Source organism: Octopus bimaculoides, chromosome 28 (assembly GCF_046866305.1).
Source record: "Octopus bimaculoides isolate indiv1 chromosome 28, ASM4686630v1, whole genome shotgun sequence".
Classification (NCBI taxonomy): Eukaryota; Metazoa; Mollusca; class Cephalopoda; order Octopoda; family Octopodidae; genus Octopus; species Octopus bimaculoides.
The window spans coordinates 4836447-4858813 of NC_142955.1; the positions used below are offsets into that span (position 1 = coordinate 4836447).

Sequence of the window (22367 nt, forward strand, 5' to 3'; positions counted from 1 at the left end):
AATAAGTCTTTTTCCCTATTTAGAAGAATTTTCTAAAGCACACATTACCATTTTAAGTGTCCTTCTAATTTAATATCTCGATATTTATTTATCAAGATAACTTAATATCTGTGTGTGACTGAAAAGACAGAGGCCATGTGTTTTTGTTTCTCTTCTATCTGGGGAAAAGCACAGCATATTTAAGAGCAGCATTGATAATCTTTTTCCTAAAGAGTTGCTTCTATTGCATAACTTGAATTTTATTCAGCTTACACAAAACCTTTGCAAATCAGAGTATAGTTTATACACTATCTCTATATACTCTACACTGGCTGATTTGATTTGGTTTTAAAAATGAAATGAGGATGTGACACTGACAATACACTACATCAGGGAAATATGTATTGGTTTCCCTCACTGTTAATTCTGGGGTGAATTTTTAAAATTTACATCTGTTGTCATCCCAATATGTCCATAAAGAAAGTATTTTCCCCTGATGAACAACCAAAGGATCTGGCAGTTGAACAACACACATACATTAAGTATGTTGTATAAGGATGGGCTCAAGGTGACAGAGGAAAGAGAAAAAGAGGAGTACATGACAACTTCTGCACTGATGTTTTTAAATCATTGCTGAAGCTTGATTCCACACTGCAACAAATGCAGGAAGAAGTGCCACCTCTTCTGATCAGTGGAATTGGAAAGGCCCTCAAACTGGTGAAAGCAGAAATAGCTCTTGGGAAAGATGGCATCGCAACAGAGTTGTTAAGATGTGAATGTGAAGAACTGTGGAAAATGCTCATTCTACATTTTAATCGCTTTCTGATGGAGGGTAAAATATCTTCAAATATTATCCCACTTCATAAGAAGGGTGATGAAGAAAATTTTAAAAACTCTCACTGCATATGCCTCTTGTCTCACCTCTATAAGCTGTTTACAAGGATCAGAGTCACCAGACTATCAAAATACCTTGGCAACTAATAGTCGAGAGAGCAACCGGGTTTCCGTATAAACTAAAGTACAATTGACAATAGAGTCACTCGAACACAGCTCAGAGAATGAGTGAATGAATATGAGAATCATCACTGTGTCACTCTTGTTATTGTTATGGAGATAATAATAATAATAAAACACCCCCTCCCATGTAACAAATGGTATGTGCTAGTCACTATAAATAAGATGACGTCGGTCAGTGTTAGTAGAGAGTAGAGAAGTAGACGGTCATAGAGAGTCATGGTCTTACTTGTCTTTACTAACTGTACAGCTTTACCAGAGTGGGCATTATAAAAGTCCAGCATTAAGGATTCCAACAATTGTAAAAAGGCCTCTGATAGTGCCAAGACGAGTGCAGTGTTGAAATGTCTGGAAGTGCAAGATGTTGAGATGCAATACATCAAAGTGCTCAGAGATGTGAACTCTGGATGCACAACAGATATAGTTGTGCTATCACCACTGGTAAGGGTCCCAGCTGTGAAGAGTGTCAAACAAGGACATATCATCTTTCCAATGTTCTTTACCGCATGTCCAGAAATGGTCATCAATTAGACAGGTGGCATGGACATCAACAGCAAGCAACTAATACACCTTTGATTCACAGAGGATATTGTACTCATTGCTGAAAGAACACACCAGCTGCAATGGGCTTCCACACAGTCTTCATCTGCTAAATTTACTCACAAAGCCCAGTAATATAGTAGAAGGCACTTTTCCAAGGTGTCACATATTGGAAGTGAACACTAAACGATCTGGTTGCAAACTGAGCTAGAAGAGATGCATTGAATTATAACAAGGTTGGGGTTCTTTAAAGATAGCACTAGGGACAGAAAAGGGTTCATAGTTAAACTAACTTGAAAATCATTGATCTAGAGTATCTGGGAACTAAATTACTAGAGATAGTCTGTATAGAATATATATGAGGAGACACTCAAAAGAAACCGACAGTTTGCTATATTATCTTTTTCACTTAGTTTTACATGTTTACACTTCTATTGCCTTCAAAGTATTCTCCATTTGAAGCAATGCATCGATTCAGACAGGTTTTCCACTGTTCAAAGCAGTCCTGGAACTCTTGCAAAGTGAGGCCTTTTGATGCTTGTTTTGCTTTTTACTTCATCTCTTCCACATCTGCAAAACGTTTTCCTTTAAGGACATTTTTTATTCAGGGGAACAAAAAAAAGTTGTAGGGAGCCAGATCAGGTGAATAGGGAAGATGGGTAAGAGGAGTCACACATTCAGTCATGACTGCTTCTGATCTTCTGTGAACAAGTGAAGCACAAATTTTGCTGCAGCTCTTTTCATTTGCAATTCCTTGCTCAAAGTTTGTTGGCAGCAGCTTGAAGATATACCAGTCATATCAACAGGTTTGTCGATTCAGAATCTTGGACTACAACAGGCTTTTCCCATAGAAAATGCTTCCAGTTACTTTTGGGTACCTTCTCATATGTGTGACTATTTAAAGCTTTTAAAGCCTCTCCTTCTGTTGTTTGAAATAGAAATAAATAAATCTAAATAAATTACAAATGAAAAGAAATGTAATACATCTATGGCTGAAGAGCAGAAAAACTAAATGTTTTCCAATCGTATTCTAATGATTTGATTTTAAATCCAACCTCCTTGCAAGACAATGATTGTTTTATGTTTATTAATTTTGAAATTTTGTTGTCCCTGATGATGACAAATGTTTTTGGTCTCTTACTTTCTAGGGACACACTGGAGCATTGAAGTTAAACTTAATAAGACATATGGCAACGATGAATATTCTTTTGAAATAGAACCTTTTGTTAAGACGAATGTAGTATTTAGACCAAATAATAAAACATCAAATAAATCATTCTTTCTTCCTATGGAAATGAATGAAAGGTCGAGAATAAAGTTATTGACGAAAGGAAAATTTTGGCTGGATACAGATGTGAGCAAAACCCTTTATTATTTTTTCATTTAGAAAGGAGCATACCTGTTTGACTCAACCGCAATATATTTCTTGCTTTTCAGGTTTTTTAGATTTGTGCAAATAATCTCTGCTTTTCCAGATAAGCCCCTGAGACATTTATTAACATAACCAACTGTATTAATGATTATTACTGTATCTATGCCTGTTTATATATTTAAACATTGTAAAACCTCACTTTGGATGAAGCAAGATTATAGACAAAAAAAGGGATGAATGAGAATATCATAATTTAATGCTTAGATTTAATTCAGTTCTGATATACACTACATTGTAAATAAACAAATAATCTATGAATACATTTGTTTGTTTGCTTTACATCTGCTTTTTTCTATTCTAGCATGGGTTAGATGAATACATATTATCAAGGAGATGCTTGTCATGTCACTAACCCTTCCCTGGCTTTCAATGAAGGGAGATGTCATTCTGCTTGTCTTTCAAAGTACAGAGCTACAGGACAATTTTCTGATAAGGAAATGACAGCAAACAGCATCATCATCATCATCTCTGGCTTACCCCAGGAAAGAATGTGAACATTTACACAGACACACACATGCATGGTCCCTGTACTAGGGAGACTGTCACCTTCTTGACAACACTAAAAGGTCCTTTTCACTCTGTACAATATTCAGTCAATTGCTAACACCTTTACAGAGGGCACTGGGTGCATTTTATCATGGTACCCAAACTAGTGAGATTGCCTTCTGCTATCATTAGTTTCTGCTGTGTCTCTCCACTGAATACAATGTGACAAACAGGGTGGATAGCAGGTAGAGTGATGGTGGGAGCAAACTAGGATGTGTTTGGGGAAGGGGCCAAGTGTATGATAGTAGAAACAGAAAGATGGGAGTGAAGGGGTGGCAAAAGAGAAGGAATGTTGACTGCATTGAAAGAGAGAACAAGACTGTTTGTAGGCAGTATTTAGTACAAATATTTCCAGTGCCACCCTTTATAACAGAGGCATAATGGCAGAGAGTAAGGGAGAGAGAGAGAGAGAGGAGAGAGTGCGAGAGAGACAAGAGGGTAGACAGGTCTTCTCTGCAGGGTACAGAGAAGAGGAGAGATTCACTGTTATTGTTAGTTAGACAGGCTGCTGGTGGAGTGTGGTTGGATAATAGAGAGATGAGTGATAGAGAACTGATAAAAAGGTTAGATGGTGTACCAAGAGACAGTCTAGGCAACTTATGTAGACACAAATGGAGGATGGAATAGGTAAGAGACCGAAATGTAGACAGGTTATATCTACCAGACTCCATCACTAATTCTGTTGCAACATTCAGTTCTACATGAATCTATGATTTAGAATATCTTCAAGTTGAATATATTAATATGACAAGACCAGGTTCTGTCCCTGATGCCATCATCGGTGGATCCAATAGAATTCCTTTATGTTGTTTTAAGTTTCTTAAATCACGTGTAATGAATGTGAGCAGGTGAGCCCCTGTAAAGATGGTCTTGTATGACTATTTATGAAGTTATCAATATTTGAAAGAACACTTCAGTTGAAGTAGAGGTAGCTGAGTGGATGGATAAGTGAGGTATTCCTCATCTGTTTAATTACTGGATCCAGAACAAATGTGACACCTGTCTAAACCCATATAATTCCTGGAGATGTAATTTTGTTTGTGTTTTTGTTATTTTAATTTAGATCAAACTGAAGAATATGGAAACTTCCGAAATATATTCCTGTATTTATCTTCATGATCAATTTATTCAAACTTCTTACCATGAATGTTCATCGGCAAACGGTAAGTTGATAAAAAGTATTTCTCATATAATTTTATAAGAAACAATGAAATAGTTCTGTCTTGTTGCCTGTGTGGCTTTTACCAGATGTTATTGATAATAAAGAGAGGGAGCAGGATGAATTCTAAATGATCCATGCTGTTGATGTTACTTTCAACAGATAAATCTTCCTGGCACCAAATCCATTTTCCAAACCAAAGATCTAAAACTAAACACTACCTTCTGATGCTCTACATTGACGTTCTGTCACATTTCCAATTATATTTCTCACCTTTATCCTCATCATCATCATCATCAGTATTTTGTTATTCATCTTGTTCCTGCTTGCATGGGTCGTAAGGAATTTGTTGAGGTAGATTATCTCTAGGTGGATGCCCTTCCTCTCACTAACCCTCACTTGTTTCCAAGGAGTGTAATATTTCCTGATGGAGTGGACATAAATTGTGGCAGGCTGGAAACAAGGGACACTGCTTGTATGATGGGGATGTTCATCTACAACAACTATATGTTGTCAATGAGACACAACCACCTCCACACACACACACATTACATATATTACATATGTATATATATATTGCTTCCCAGCCACATGGTTCCAGGTTTGGTTCCACAGTGTGGCGTAGCCTTGGGCCAACCAATGTGTTGTGAGTAGATGTGGTAGATGGAAACTGAAAGAAGCGCACTGTATGTATGTATACATAGGGGTTGGACAAAATAATGGAAACGCCTTAAAATTTCAAACAAATTTATTTTAATATGGGGTAGGACCACCTTTGGTAGTGATTACAGCTTGAATTCTATGAGGTATGGACTCGCACAAAGTTTGAATTGTTTCCAAAGGAATTTTTGTCGATTCTTCAGCTAAAACAGTCTCCAGTTCTTGTAGTGATGATGGTGGAGGATATTGACTCCTTACTTGTTTTTCTAAAATACACCATAAATGTTCAATAATATTGAGATCTGGGGACTGTGGTGGCCAGATAAGATGTTCAACTTCACTAGAATGTTCATCGTGCCATTCAGTAACAACTTTAGCTGTGTGAATTGGTGCATTATCATCCTGAAAGATTGCATTTACCTCCTGAAACAGTTTTGCAAACATAAGATGAATTTGATCAAATAAAATGCTTAAATAGTCTTGACTATTACTTCTGCCACGAAGGGAAACCACTGGTGCGGCGGATTTCCAAGATAAAACCTGCCAGATCATCACAGATCCTTCTCCATGTTTAACAGTTGGAAGAAGACAGTCTGGGTCAGATGCTTGTTTTGACTGTCTCCACACATATACTCGGCCGGTAGTCAGAAATAAGGTGAAGGATGACTCATCGAAGAAAATAACATTCTTCCACTGCTCTAGGGACCAATTCTGTAGGTTTTTACTCAATTCTAAATGCTTTGCAACATTTGTTGTTGAAAGTAGTGGTTTTCTGATTGCAGCCCTCCTGTGAAATTCTGACTTTGTGCATCTCCCAGCGAACAGTTTTGTGGAAACTGGGTTCTCGAGGTGGTCATTAAGCTCTGCAGTAATTTTGGGAACTGTACTTTTGTGACCCTTTCTAACAATTCAGGTAAGAGTCCGACAGACCCTATCTGAAAGTTTTGGTTTTCTTCTGGAGTTTTGTTTTAAAGAGGAGGTTTTTCCGTCTTTCTTAAAGGCTGTCATTACTTTTGAGACAGTACTTCTTGATACACCAAACATTTTGGCTGTTTTCGTTACACTAGCGCCTGCCATACGAGCCCCAACAATTTGACCTCTTGAAATGAGGGTAGATGATTATTTATAGATAGATGGACAGATGGATGGACGGACGGACAATCCAAGGATTATGGTGTAGGAAGAAAATGAGCTTCAAGGAATCCATAGAAAATATAAAAAACAACTCTCAGGAACAATAGTTGTTTACTGGTCTGATAGGTTGTGGATTTTTTCCATATCAGAGTAAGATAAGCAGAAAAAATTATTTTATATTTCATGGTAGGGAGCCTGGTTGCGAGGCATGTGAATAGAAATATGAAAGTTAAGGATTGGAGTGCATAAAATCCAGGCTACATGTTTCATGGCAAGCAGAACCTTGGAAGTGGTAAATATCCAAGCGAGGTGTATACAGAAGGTTAGTCTTCAGATCATGGGTATCTTGATTAACCTTCATTCAATTAAGATACCCTTGGCCCGAAAAGTGTGTGGCATACACCTCACATGGATATTTACCACTTCTGAGGTTCTGCTCGCTGTGAAACATATGTCACCCAAACCTTATCTACTCCATTCCTTAGCTCTTTTTGTATATATATATTCTTTTATTCTTTTAATGGTTTCTGTCAATGGACTGCGGCCATGCTGGGGCACCGCCTTGATTTAATTTTTTTTTAGTTTTGTTGTCACATGATTAAAAGTTGGTCAATGATAGAGTCTGTGGTTGCTGATCTCCTCCTGAGTGTATCCTTGAATGGTTGGTTGGTTGGTCCGGTATCATCATTAGGAGTGCATCCAATACTTTTTTGAAAGTTTCAGTGGAGGTCCCTTTTCTATTTCTAATTTCTTTGGGTAAGCAGTTGAATACTTGAGGACCTCTGAGTATTAGACTGGTACAGTAGAGTGTTTTTGTTCGTGAGTTTTAAGATGGTATATTTGGGAGCTGACAGTACCTACCAGTTCAAGCATTAAAATTCGCTTTAACGCCAGTGTTTGGAACATTCCTCTCCAGGATCTTCCATACATATATAATAGTATATCTCACTCTTCAGTGTTCAAGGGAGTAGAGATTCATAGCTTTCAAGCATTCCCAGAAATTAAGGCCATTACCTGAAGTTATTTTACTGGTGAATGTTCTTTGTAACCCTTCAATTTCTTCTAAGAGACTGGGTGAATTTGGAGACCAAAGCTGTGAGCAGTAATCTAATCTGCTCAGAAGAATGATTTTCCATAGAGTTAGCATAACTACCGGTTCTCTTGTCATCAAGGTTCGTAGGATCCATCCAATGAGATGTCTGCATTTGGAGGTCAGTTTGGTGATGTGGCTGATGAAAGATGTATCATTGGACACGATTATTTCTAAGTCCTGTATGTCATCAGTGCTCTGAATTATTGTATTATCTGGCACCAAATATTGGGATTTGTGTCAATTCCCTTTATAATGAAGGGCCTGAAATTTTGGTTGTATTAAATCTCATATTATTTTTATCCATCCATTGATAAATGATGTTTAGGTCAATTTGGAGTGTGATGGCATATTCTGGAGTTTGGATGGCCATTGATATTTTGTATTGTCAGCGTAATTCATTAGGTTGGCCAATTGCACTTAGAGGCTTATGCCTGAGAGGGTTATGGTAAATAATAATGGTCCTAGAACCATACCCTGAGGTATGCCACTTATTACAGGTGATTTTTGCTGAGAGATAACCGTTTGCAGCAACAGATTGATTCCTATCCTGTAGGAAATGAAAGAACCATTCTCTGAGTTTTGCTACGATACCAAGATCCCTTATTCTATGACAGGTGACTCCATGATCAATCTTGTCAAACGCTTTAGCAAAATCAAGGTATATGCAGTTAGTGACCTTTCCATTCAGGGGATTATTGAGGATAGTGTTATGGTGTTGTAATAGTTTTGTCAGGCAACCTCATCCAGTCTGAAAACTATGCTGTGTATTATCTGAGAGGTTGTTTTCTTCAAGATATGCAGTTATTCTTTTTCAGACAATTTCAGGTGTGTGAGATGTGAGAGAAACAGGTCTGTAATTTTTAGCTTCAGCCCTGCTACCTCTGTTATGGATAGGTGTTACTGTTGCTTCTTTCACTAGTTCTGGGAATATGTCATTTTCAAGTGACTTTTGAAATAGTTACTTCAATGGCTTGGTGAGGCTGTTTTTGCAAGTTTTCAATAATATGGCTGGGAGACCATCTGGTCCTGGTGTTGAAATTGAATCTAGATCATTAATAGCTGTAACTATGTCTTCTTCCTTAATATCTAGAATCTCTAGATGTGTTTGTGCAGTTGAATTATGGGGACCAAAGAATTCCTTTGGATTATGCACTATTTTGTCAATCATAGGTTGAGAGAAAGCATCATTGTATTGTTGACTCAAGAGTGTGCATATCTGTGGTGAAGCATTAGCATCTGATCCATTTTGGCCCATTAGTGGGCCAGTCTGATTAGTGGGCCAGTCTGGTTATGTGTTGATGATTTTTGTTTAGCAAAGTGGAAAAAAAGCTTCAGATTAATTTTTTTATATTTTCCACTGCTCAGTGTTCCTTGAGTAAAGTTTCTTTCCCATAAGACATTTTGAGGTTTAGTTCAATGTTCCTTATTTTCTTACTTTTTCTTTGCAATCTCGTCTGTTGGGAGAGTTAGGTTCCTCACTGTTTTGTCACTTTGGTTCTGTTACACATTAGTATCCGTCTATCTCATGGAATCAAATTTTTGCAGAAATAGGGATGTTTATATGGAGCATGCTTTTGACAAATCTTGGCTGTCTGGTCGTACAGAAACTTCATTCCCTTGTTAACACTGAGGTTGGCAATATGTTGAGACCGGTTTGTTTTTGAGGGTCTCACTTTTGATTTCTTTCCTTAAAATTCAAGTTTATGAGGGGCGAGTCATATTTGATATTACTTGTGTGCGTTGTTATCTTTGAACCATATACAGATACTTGTATCATGTTGTGGTCAGAAATTACTTTTGGAATGACCTGAACATTGTGAATAGAATCTGTATTAGTGATAAATACTACGTCGAGTATGTTATTTCCCCTAGTTGGATAGGTGATGATTTATTGTATGAGAAAGGCATCTGTGACGTCGAGCAGAGCATTCATATCTTTCCTGTTTAGTTTTGTAGTTTGAGATTGGAAGTAGCCCTCAGGCCAGTTGAAATTAGAAAAACTGAAGTCCCCTGTTAAAAGTACATTGGTCTGTGGACTGGCAGCACTTAGGGTTTGACTTATGAGTGATAAAGCATCCCTGAAGTGATTTTCATGGCAGACACTGGTGTCATGCAAATGGTACCTATGCCAGTGGCACATAAAAACATCCATTACACTCTTGGAGTGGTTGGTGTTAAGAAAGGCATCCAGCTGCAGAAAACTATGCCAAATCAGACTGGAGTCTGCTGCAGCCTTCCATGTTACTGGCCCTGGTCAAACTGTCCAACCTATGCCAGTATGGACAATGGATGTTAAACAATGATGATGATGATGTTTCAGCAAGCTTACAAAAGCCTTAGAATTAAGCCCTCCATAGAGACCATTCGTTTTGTAGCTGGGGCACCTTGTAATTTTAGATCTTGGATGAATATTGTTTCATTAAATAACGATTTTACTCCTCCACTTTCTCTCTAAGAAATTATTCTCACTTTTAAAAGGCAATTCTGATTTTATTTATATGAGATATTGCAGCTCTCACCTTTTACAAGTTCACATTTTGCTTGATTTACATACAAAACATGCAATAAATTGTTACTTATATATCAAAAGTGTTTAATGTTAGTAATAAATATTGTTGATGATAATTCTTTCACCTATTAATTACTTAAATCATTGAATTTAATATGATTACAAATATTAACAGCGACCATTCATTTACTTCTGAACCATTTTGATGCCAACCTGCCAAAGATGGCCCCTACTTCCCTAATATCAATTCTTTGTTTTAAAGTGGTCTAAATGAAAAACCTTTCATTAAAATTCCAGAGTTATTTAATAAATGCTTCGTCATTCTCTAAATTAACTGAAACGAAGACATTGTATGTCAACAAAGATATTCTAAAACATATTTCAACAAAATCAGTTGCCATCCTTTGAGGAATAGCTTGATTCTTAAAATGTCAAGTAATTCCAATTTTTCTTCTTTTTTTTCAGCATATTTCATTTGTTAATGTATCACAACTACTCTACCATCTTTTTGACTGTTTTTTAAAATTATTTTCTTCTTTCTTTTTTAGCTTCTGTGTGGAAAATAGAATTAACCTCACGACCCAGACTAATCAGAAATATAACAGAAATAGATGTATTTCTTGGAGTGCCTGGCAGTGAAACAGATTCTCTACATAATCTAACATTAAGAAAGTTAGCGTATCTTCCTACATTCGCTGATTTTACCAATATTGGAAATATAAGAACAAGTGAGGCTGATATACACTTCAATGACACCAACAAAGCTTTTGACATATTCAAAGTAAGAATTCTGTGTTTTTTTATCTTTTCTGTTCTATTTTTGTGTCATTGTTAAAGTCCTGGTTTGGCTTGCTTGATTGGATCAAGAAAAAAAGACATTCCAGCCATGACCATCATGTTAGTTTCTTAGATGCATGCACCCAAGGACTTTATTCAGTGTGTCCTTCTTCTCTGAGACAGTAAGCTGTGATTTAAAGGAGATTTGGCATTTACTTCTAGCAAGTCAACCAGTCAGATAGAGGCTTCCTATATTAAATGGAGTTATTCTCTATATGTCACTGTGTATGTTTCCACATATGTGTGTGCATGTATGGGTGTGTATGCATATGTATGTGTATTTCTGTTTATATACTAGAAGGTGTACCCGGCGTTGCCCGGGTGCGTTAGTTCAAAAAGGCTTAATAACTAATAAAGTGATTAACATTACCTCCCTTAAGCACCTTTCACGCTTTATGGCAAGACTAACATCTAAGTAACTCTTAAAGGGAACCGCATGTGTAATATTATGACAACAATCGAGTGAAAAAATGAAGCAACAAAAATTATAACAGCAATAACTTAGGACTGAAATATGGCGTCAGTATGGCAAGTCTACAAAACTTCCTTATAAACAACATTTGTAGTTTTCCCCTGGGGCTTGAAGGCATATAATCTGTTCTTACAACCTACTTTTGAGCAGGCAATGTACAGTTGACCGTGTGAAAAGCATGATTCAGCTAAATAAAGTCCAATGAATGACAGCAACTGCCCCTGGGACTTATTAATGGACATGGCGTAACTGAGTCTAATTGGAAACTGCACTCTGCGGACTGTAAACAGTAAGTCAGCAGTCGAAGGCAGAAGGGGAATTTGTGGTATGAAGACGTCTTCACCTTTACCACAGACTGTTATAATTGTTGCTTCAATGACATTGGGAAGTAATTCTGTGATAACAAGGCGTGTTCTGTTGCACAACATCAGTGGATTTAAATTCTTTATCAGTATAACAGGGTTACCTACATTAAGAGTAAGAATATGCAGAGGTACACCTGAAGGCTCCAAGGAATTCAAAAATTCAGTGGGATAATCAACTACCTCATCCTGATTGGGAATGGTGTCTACTGACTTTGTCCCCAGGCAAACGCAGTAAGAGGCTGTTGTTGATTGCACTCACCGCTGAACGTTTTTAGGAGCCAAAACGGCTGTTTGTCAAAGCCAATCTAGATCACCGTTGTGGACTTCTAGGCCTGGGAAGACCTGGTCCTGAAGACTCTGGATAGTACTGGCTATTGTGCAAATGTTACTTATGTCAACATCTTCATTTCCGTCTTCTGGAATTTCACCATTGCCAAGAAGGAGAATGTCCCTCGCAAAATCTTCTGACAATGGGTCCTCATGGAGGCGCGCTCTTATGTTTGATTCTAACTTTAAAGTAACAACATGACCCCATAGACGTGAAGACTTAAGAAACGCCATTGCTTCATCCTCCCTTGTGCCTTTTGGAATCACTGGCAAGGTTTGTCTAAAGTCCCAAGATAGCCAGACAGTGACACCCTCGATCGGTTTGTGGTTTTCCTTTATGTTTCGCAAAGCTCTATCTAATGCCTCAAGGGCACCCTTGTGAGCCATTGTGCGTTCATCCCAAACAATCAGGCGGCATTGTGCGAGCAATTGCCTGTTGTCCGACGTCTTTGATATGTTGCAAACAGGTGTTGGTGAACTTGTAATGTTAAGGGGAAGCTTAAACGTAGAGTGTGCAGTTCTACCACCAGGGAGCAGAGTAGCAGCTATGCCTGAAGTTGCCACGGCGATTGCGATGCACTTTTGTAGCCTTACTTTTGCAAGAATGAATCTAGTTACGAATGTTTTGCCTGTCTCCCCAGGAGCGTTAAGGAAGAAAATGCCACCTTTACGACCCTGAACTTGCTGAACGATAGTGTCGTAGGTGTGCTTCTGGTCAGGTAGCAGGAGTACCTCATTGATCTGTACATATGCGGATAGTTCAGTATTGTCATAAGATGTTTCCCCGAACAATCTCAGAAGGGAGCTCATTTGAGGTAGGCTTTGCAGCGGGGGGAAGCCTGTAAGTGGTCATTACATCACTGCCTAAAGCTAAAGTCTTGTTTTCAATCTCAATCAGTGCTAGATTGCATATTGTATTGGTGAAACCTATGTTTAAAGTAGGGAATCGAAGCTGAGTGGCTCACCTGAAGTCCTCGGACAGGTCATTCCTAAATTGAAGCCACAAAGAATACGGACTACTGGGTGCACAATCGTGCAGTATAACAGCAAAAAGTGTTCTTAGGCTTCTTGGTGATTTGGATACACAAGCCTCTGATAAGCAGGCTTGCCATGGCTCGTGATCTTGAAGAAGACTGCGCTGTTGACATACCTCTTTGTAAAAACATTTTCATCCACAGTTCTTAAATCCTGAAAGCAAGTTGGGCCTGTTACTTCGTGTAGAAGAAGAAGGAGATGAAAGCACTCAGTCTGATTTGGGTGCACTGTATACACGCACCCAAGGCAATCATCGAACTTAATGCCTTCATGCTTTTCAACAGTTTTACCTCTCTTCCTTCTCCACATCTTGTTGTTCCAGGTGTAGTAGCATGGAACTTGTGGGTAAAGGAGTGTCCGTGCAAAAGGATCAACCTGACAAAGTTTAGAAAAACGCAGTGAGCATAGTATCTGATGGAGCCTGTGGTACCTGGGCAGCAGTGGCTTCACTGAAATACACTCCTTGGCCATTTTCTAGATGAGCAGCAAGCTGAACAACAGCAGGATACCTTTCGTGTATTGGAAAACCGAAAATATGCCAAAACGCTTCATTGCTGCTTATGTACCATGCAGCCTGGTATTGCGTTACTTCATCGTGTTAGCTGATGCGTTGGAGGTCAAACATGGTGGCATCAGACCCTCTGTTAGCGTATTTGCAGACATATTTGATTGATTTGATGGAATTGCAAAATTCCACATTGATATGTGCTTTAAATGTCTTTGAAAGAAGCGGACAGTAAGGTACTATCTATCTATTGTCAACTTTGAATTTCCCTATGGTTAAGGTTAAGCCTCCATCGTATGGCTTCCTACGCCTTGTAATGACCACACGATCAGGAGAGGTGACGAGGAATGGCTCCTTTAGCACATCGCACGGTCGATACAAAATAAAAAACACGAAAAGAGGATAAATGAGTATAAGTGCCAAAAAGGAAAAGAGACACAACAGGTAGAAGGTTTAAGAGAAGAACTTGTGTGTCTGTGTGTGTGAGTGTGACTTATAAATATAATAATAGACAGGCCGTCATGTACACAAAGTGTATGTGTATACAAACATGGATGTATGTGCGTGTGAGAAATACAGAGCATAGAAAAGAGTCTATAAGAATGTTAGGTCAACCAAAAAACCGGGGGGGGGGTATCTTCTAATGGAGGTATTTTAATCTTACCATTTGAGCAGCACATGCCCGGGGTTTCTCCGGGCCACTTTTTGGCCAGACAAAAAGCCACAGATCCTACTCATTGTGACAATTGCAATGTCCGATCTGCTGCTGTAATTGCAACTGGGATCATAAGTGAAAGCTTTCCTAGCCTGTCAGCTGCAAATGTTATTCCTCCGCCGTTTTACTCGAACATTTTTTCAAAATCAATTTATACTTAAAACCTCCCCAGACACATAAGCAATGTGTGTGTGAAGTTTAAGAAAAACCGGTCAAGCTGTTTTGGCACAAAACGAGGATATACCGATACACACACACACACATTTTCAGTCTTAATATATCTACCAATGTAGTGTTGAGCACTCATTAACATCATTCAACATTTACATACATGTATATATATTGTCCCCAGCATGGAAGGCTGACGTTAAATGATGATGACGATGTATATATATGCAGATACATAGGTACATATACGCACACACACATACTCATATATGTACGTATATATGTATACATATATATATATACATATGTGTGTGGATATATATCTGTGTTTGCGTGTGTGTATGTATCTATATATATATTGTCGGTAAATCATAAATCTGAAAGAGAAGCTCACTCTAAGTTATAGAGCAATAGAATAATTAAATATAACTATTTACGGCCAGTCTCTGGAGTTACTCTGGGTTTCACATCTATAAAGTGCTTAGCTTTATGGTGTTTCCTCAGACACTAATGGCCACTGGCCGATGACCTCTCTTCGAAATGGAGGGACAAATGATCTCGTAGCTACTTGCTCAACACTAGTACAAAAGGTTTCCAAGCATTCAAGGTTGTTTCTCCCTCCACATTGAAGAGAGGTTATCGGCCACCAACCATTAAGATCTCAAGAAATGTCATAAAGCTAAGTGCTTTCTAGATGTGAAACCCAGGGTAACCCCGCAGAATAGCCATAACTATATTATAGGTGCAGGAGTGGCTGTGTGGTAAGTAGCTTGCTTATCAACCACATGGTTCCAGGTTCAGTCCCACTGCATGGCATCTTGGGCAAATGTCTTCTACTATAGCCTCGGGCCGACCAAAGCCTTGTGAGTGGATTTGGTAGGCGGAAACTGAAAGAAGCCCGTCATATATATTCATATATATATATATATATATATATATGTGTGTATTTGTGTGTCTGTGTTTGTCCCCCTAGCATTGCTTGACAAATGATGCTGGTGTGTTTATGTCCCCGTCACTTAGCGGTTCGGCAAAAGAGACCGATAGAATAAGTACTAGGCTTACAAAGAATAAGTCCCGGGGTCGATTTGCTCGACTAAAGACGGTGCTCCAGCATAGCCACAGTCAAATGACTGAAACAAGTAAAAGAGTAAAAGAGTATGTGCACACACACACTTATATGTAAGATTTATAATCTGCCTTCTCTTCTTCATCATCCTCATCAAGCTGATCATTATCTTATGTCATCCTTTGATGATGGCACGGGTATGTGTATATATGTGTGCACATAGACACGCACACAGACATCTACACACGCACGGCGCACATAATGGGTGATAACCGAAAATGCTGCTTGTACAAGCCCAGGATAGATAATTATTCAGCAGTGCTTAGTGAGATCACAACCTTAAACTACATCATGGCGAAGTAGTCCAGATGCAGAATTGTCAGGTGAAGGAATAATACAAACTGAAAATATATCAAAGAAGAATGTGAGACCAAATATGTGTAAGGAAAGTATTTCTATGTAAAATTGTGAATACATGTGATGTGTGCATGTCTTGCCTTTATGTTTCTGAGGAATATTGTCTCAGAACTGCATTTGCTTGCTTAATATGCATTTTTATTGCATCCAAATGCAGATTATTTGAAACAGCTGTAAAGACAAAATCTGCTGACATCATGTAAATGGTAAATGCAATTTTGCATATAAATATGTTCATTATATATATATCCTCCTCATTCAATGTCCATCCTCCATGCTAGCGCATGGGTTGGATGGTTTGATCAGAGCTAGTAAGACCAGGATCTGTATCAGGCTCCCTTGTCTGTTCTGGCAGGGTTTCTAGAGCTGGATGCCCTTCCTGATGCTAACCAATCAACAGAGTGTACTGGGTGCATCTTAGGTGGGACCAGCGCCAATACTTTTAACGTAGCACCAACATGAGTACATTTTATGTGACATCAGCACCAGTATCAATTCTGCTGTGACCAATGGGCCTTTTTGAGCACAGCAAAGTACCAGATATCTCAGTCCTTTGTCCTCTCCTTCATAAGGTTCAGTGTCTTGAGATTGGCCTTCAGTACTTCATCCAATGCCTTCCTTGGTCTCCATCTTCCATATGTGCCATCCACTTTAAGTGATTATCACTTCTCTATGCAATTGTCTACATCCATATGCATCACATGACCAAATCAACACACAGTCTTCTCTCTTGTGCACTGCACACAGCATATATATATATATATATATATATATATATATATATATACATATACATATATATCCTTTTACTTCTTTCAGTCATTTGACTGTGGCCATGCTGGGGCACCACCTTGAAGGGCTTTTATTGAACAAATCAACTCCAGGACTTATTTCTTACACCGAGTACTTATTGTAATCGTCTCTTTTGCTGAATCACACCAACACTAGTTGCCAAGAAGTGATTGGGGGACAAACACAGATGCAAAGACACACTCACACACACACACACATATATATATGGGTTTCTTTCTGTTTCCATCTACCAAATCTACTCATAAGGCTTTGGTCAGCTCAAGGCTATAGTAGAAGACACTTCACTAAGGTGCCATGCAGTGGGGCTGAACCTGGAACCATGTGCCTGGAAAGCAAGCTTCTTACTACACAGCCACTCCAGTACCTATGTGTATGTGTGTGTGTATGTGTGTGTGTATAAATATATATACATATATATAGATATTTATATGTATGAATGTATATGTCCATATATGTGTGTGTGTGTGTGTGTGTGTGTGTATAAATATATATATACACATATATAGATAGCTATATATGTACATATGTGTGTGTGTGTGTCTGTGTGAGTTTACGTATGGGTAGTTTTATATGCCAAGGACATCCAGCTGTAGAAACCATTCCAAATCAGACTGGAGTCTGGTGCAGCCTTCCAGTTTGCCAACCCTGGTCAAACCGTCCAACCTATGCCAGCATGGACAACAGATGTTAAATGATGATGATGATGATGATGATGGATGGATGTATGTATACATATATATAAGCATATGAATAAAACTGAGATATTTATGTTTATATATGTATGTATAATTATAATTATTCATATGGATATGTATTTATATGCATATACATATATATGTATGTATATGCTTATAAATGGATACATCATCATCATTATTTTAAAGTCCGTGCACCAGCATGACTGCAGCCACTTGGCTGAAACACATAAATAAATAAATAAATATGTAATGGTCAGATGGAATTCATTGAAACAGATTTCCTAATGCCAAATGTCCCTCCTCTCACCAACCCTCATCTCTTTCCATAGGCAGACACATTCTTACAGAATAATGGAAATGAATGTCATTGGTTGTAAGAATCATTTCACACTTCACTTGCAATGATGAAACAAAGAAACACATGCATATGTATAATGGGCTTCTTTCAGTTTCCATCTAACAAATCCACTGGCAAGGCTTTGTTCGGGCAAGGGCTGTAATAAAAGACTATTTGCTACACAAATGCACAGAACTTAGACCCATACATATGTGGGTATATATATATATATATATATGATCATCATCATCATCATTGGTTAACATCCGTCATGGCATGGATTGCACGATATATATATGCATATATATATACACACACGTATATCCATACATATATATACATACAAATATCCATACATACACACACACACACACACACACACACACACACACACATATATATATATATATATATATATATATATATATATATATATATATATATATATATATATATATATAATCAAAATGAATAAAAAATGCAAGATGGAAAGGTGTCAGCTCACTACAGCTGTTTCTTACATGACTTTTAATGAAAAATAAGTACATTTCATTACTGTAAAAAACCGTCTTCATCAGGTGAGAACATAATTATTTCAAAATGCATGGGGTATCCCAGAAATGTGTCTGTCAAGGCTGGGCTATGCGAAGAAATAATCAACAAATGTTAGCCTTTGAATTGTTGTTCTTGAGATAGCGTAATATGATATCTAAGGTCAGTGCGGCTGGATGGGAGAAGAGTCAGTGCGGCTGGATGGGAGAAGAGTCAGTGCGGCTGGATGGGAGAAGAGTCAGTGCGGCTGGATGGGAGAAGAGTCAGCCAGACTAGAACAAGTGTAGACTCTGAAGATGATATATAGTAGGGCAAGAGTGGTGGTAATTAGTAGAGGTCATAAAGAACCATCAAGGGAAAATAAGGAGATAAATCAATTAACAATATGGTGAAAGAAACTAAAATGTAAAAATAACAAAAGAAAAAGAAGAAAAAGGGAATCTGCTAGAGTATACCAACAATGTACTACTTAAAGTAACACATAGCATAATGTGGACAAGCCCTTTAGATGCTAAATACTGATAGGATTGGTTTTTCTCTGAGTGTGAAACTGATATATCCTTTGTTTAGTTGAAAGCTCTCACATCCCTTTTAGATCTAAGTAGTGTACTTGCTTGTTTTTGTCGAACAATGACCAGCCCTGTTGTATATTAAAGACCAAAAGGTTGCTTGAAAGCACATAGCTTTCTATATGAGCCTGAGCAACAATTGTGCTTTCACTGCATTAAACTAATATTAACTTCAATTTATGTCATGTATATATTAAATTATATATATCTCTCACTGGATGGAGTACATTTTTGTTGCTAAAAGTAAAATTGAATAAATTATAATTATGGAGAAATATATTAAGCACATTTCGATACACTTGGATGTGGGAAGACCTTCCACTATGGAAATAATCTTGTGAATAAATTCTCTTCACAGAAAAATGTGTGAAAACCTATTGGGCTATGAATGACTTTATCAGGTGGTAGGATGCATGTATTTCTGCGTCCTTACTTCTCATCAGTTACTAATATTCGTTTTTCATAGCCCTGTTCAGATAACAATAAATAGTACATTAGCTGATACACATTAAGCTTAGCCAAGCGAGAATAAATAACTTGAGTCACATCAAACAGTGTTGAAAAATATATAATTGCGTATAACCATATTTAACGAATAATTATTTCACAGTTTAAATTTTAATCATTATCTTGTACAAGTTTAATTAAACATGGAACAGAATTACACTATCTCACAAAAACAAAATGAATGGTGCAATAAAAATGAGGAAAGTATTTTGGTGATAAAAGTGAAGTTCAAAATGACAAGGATTGCCCTTATATCAGTGTAGGTGTTTGCTTTAATTTAAATATATAATAAAACTAATTAACTTAAAGTGTATTGTTTCATGATTTTTCAGATTGTCGTGACAAGAGTACTTACTGGAGAAGAATATGGTTGTGCTAACCTACACAAAACAATCCCGGCTAAATATTCATGCAGACTACTGCAAAGTAAGATTTTATTGAACAACTAAACCAATTACATATGGTCCCTATAACAGTGAAAAGAATTACAAGGGAGATGATCCTTGGTCTACCTCTTCCACAGGTTCTCTCCACAGTTAGAGATCAGCACTTCTTTATGCAGCTGCCCTCATTCATGCACATCACATGACAATACCAGTGCAGTTGCCTCTCTTGAACACCACATCTGATACCTCTTATGTGCAATCTTTCTCTCAAGATGCTTACACTTTGATATACATGCACACTAACATTTCACATCAATTGGAGCATACTAGCTTCATTTCTTTCAAGCCTACACATGTTCTCTGCAGTCACAGCAGCCCATGTTTCACTGCTGTGGAGCATGGCTGTTTGCACACAGGCATCATACAATCTGCCTTTCACTTTGAGGGAGAGGCCCTTTGTTACCATCAAAGGTAGAAGTTCTCTGAATTTTGCCCATTCTATTTTTATTCTAGCACCTATGCTCTCAGAGCATCCACCTCTACTGCTGACTTGGTCACCTAGATAACAAAAGCTATCAACTACTTCTAGTTATCCCCCCTGACATTTGATGGAGTCTATTTTCTGTATATTTTCCGTGTTTTTATTTTCCATTAACCTTCCTCTGGTATTGCTGCATATCTTCTGTGTCCATAGCTTGCACTGGGTACACCTTAATGGAGTTTCTAATTATACCTTGTCTACATATTGAGCAGGGCCATCTTACTGCAAAGGATTTGTAATTTGTCAGCTTTCCTACTTCCTGAGACTTTGGTTTTTGCTAAATTAACTCTAAGGCCCTTTGATTCTAGATCTTGCTACCACACCTGACATTCTTTCTACAGTTGTGGTAGTGATTCAGGTATAAGAACAAGGTCATTCAGGTAGAGAAGCTCCTGGGGGCAGCCCAACTAAAATTCCTCTGTTATTACCTGGAGGACTATGATGAAAAAGAGGGGCCTGAGTACTGATCCTTGCTATTTTTATGTATGTATGTGTATATATTTCTATCAAACTTCCTCCAGGCTGAAATATTTGATTTATTTCACCATTTTTAAGGCTGGTAATATCAACAAGATGGTTTAGTAACCGTGTCTGATGTAAGCTGCATTTGAAGGAGTACATATAGATGGGAAAAGTCAGAGTGATTGAATGAGAAACAACTTATTGCACGACAAATATAGGCAGTCTGCTAGAGTGGAAAAAGTTTCATAAACCAACAGTGGATTGGATCCTGCTCTGTCTGATTTTATCTTTATCTTTAATTCATGCCAATACATACCTTGTTAAATGGGAACATGATGAGAAAATCTCACTTTTGGTATTATACAGTCTCTGGAGGTTCTTTGATTCATTAAAAGATACAGTTTCTAAAATGAGCTTATTCTTTTGACCTCTTAATAGAAGGACTGGTTTTAGAAGGGGTCTCCCAGTTGATTATATAGTTTATGTATGTGTTTTTAAGGATCTGTAAGGGAAGTTTTAACTCCAGACACAACTACCATCTATTTTAGGCATCTCACAACCCTCTTGGCATTAATCTGGAGACTTGTAGAAATTTTTATAATAATATCATTACCCTCTTAACTGACGGACAGCTCTACTATTGGCTAAACTACTTCATAACACACATTGTGTGTGTGTATGTATATATATATGAAGGCACCATACGAGCACCTACATTGCTAAAAATAGATGTCAGAAATACTTCTGTACCACAGAGTAGTCACAAATCTAATACAGGCATGGTAGGTAAAAATTCCAGTGAACATAGGACAGCATAAGCAATACTGATCAACTTGGAACCGGTATCGAAATTAGCAACAAATAGGTGCCTGTTTCTCTTCAGCCAAAGTCTGCCAGTTTACTACTACTAAAATTTTCTCCCATCATGCCTGCAAATGTTTGTTTGAAGTGTCCAAACACTATTTAAACAAACGATTATATATATATATATCCAAGAAACTTAGGGGTTGTGAATCCAACCCATTTTCTGTCACTATATGTCATTTTTTAATTACTGATATGACATAATATGTCACGTGTTTCTATATTGTCATTATTGTCCTTTAGGTAAACAAATAAGCAAGTAAATTGACACAATACAATGTCTGCAAGTTGATGAATACCACCTATATACCTATATATATATATATATATATATATATATATATATATATATATATATACGGCACCTGTACCAGTGGACCACTAAGAGCACTGTCTGAGCATGATTGTTGCCAGAGCACCAGCTGCCTGGCTGTCATGCAGGTGGCACATAAATAGCACCATTTGAGCGTGATCATTACCAACGTCGCCTTCCTGGCACTTGTGTCAGTGGCACATGAAAAGACATTCGAGCGAGGTCGTTGCCAGTGCCGCAGGACTGGCTCCTGTGCAGGTGGCACATAAAATACACCATTTCAAGTGTGGCTGTTGCCAGTACCTCCTGACTGGCCTTCATGCCGGTGGCACGTAAAAGCACCCACTACACT

At 37.8% G+C, this 22367-nt stretch overlaps 1 protein-coding gene across 3 annotated transcripts in view; it reads left to right on the top strand.

The window, feature by feature from the left end:
• LOC106879029 (uncharacterized) overlaps positions 1–22367 on the top strand; it is a 118965-nt gene that overhangs the window by 84397 nt on the left and 12201 nt on the right. For all 3 annotated transcript variants that reach the window (XM_089343868.1, XM_089343869.1, XM_089343867.1), the window contains 4 exons: positions 2682–2887; positions 4575–4674; positions 10615–10847; positions 19782–19875. In XM_089343868.1, coding sequence (XP_089199994.1) covers positions 2682–2887; positions 4575–4674; positions 10615–10847; positions 19782–19875 — 633 coding nt within the window. The remainder of the gene's footprint in view (positions 1–2681; positions 2888–4574; positions 4675–10614; positions 10848–19781; positions 19876–22367) is intronic.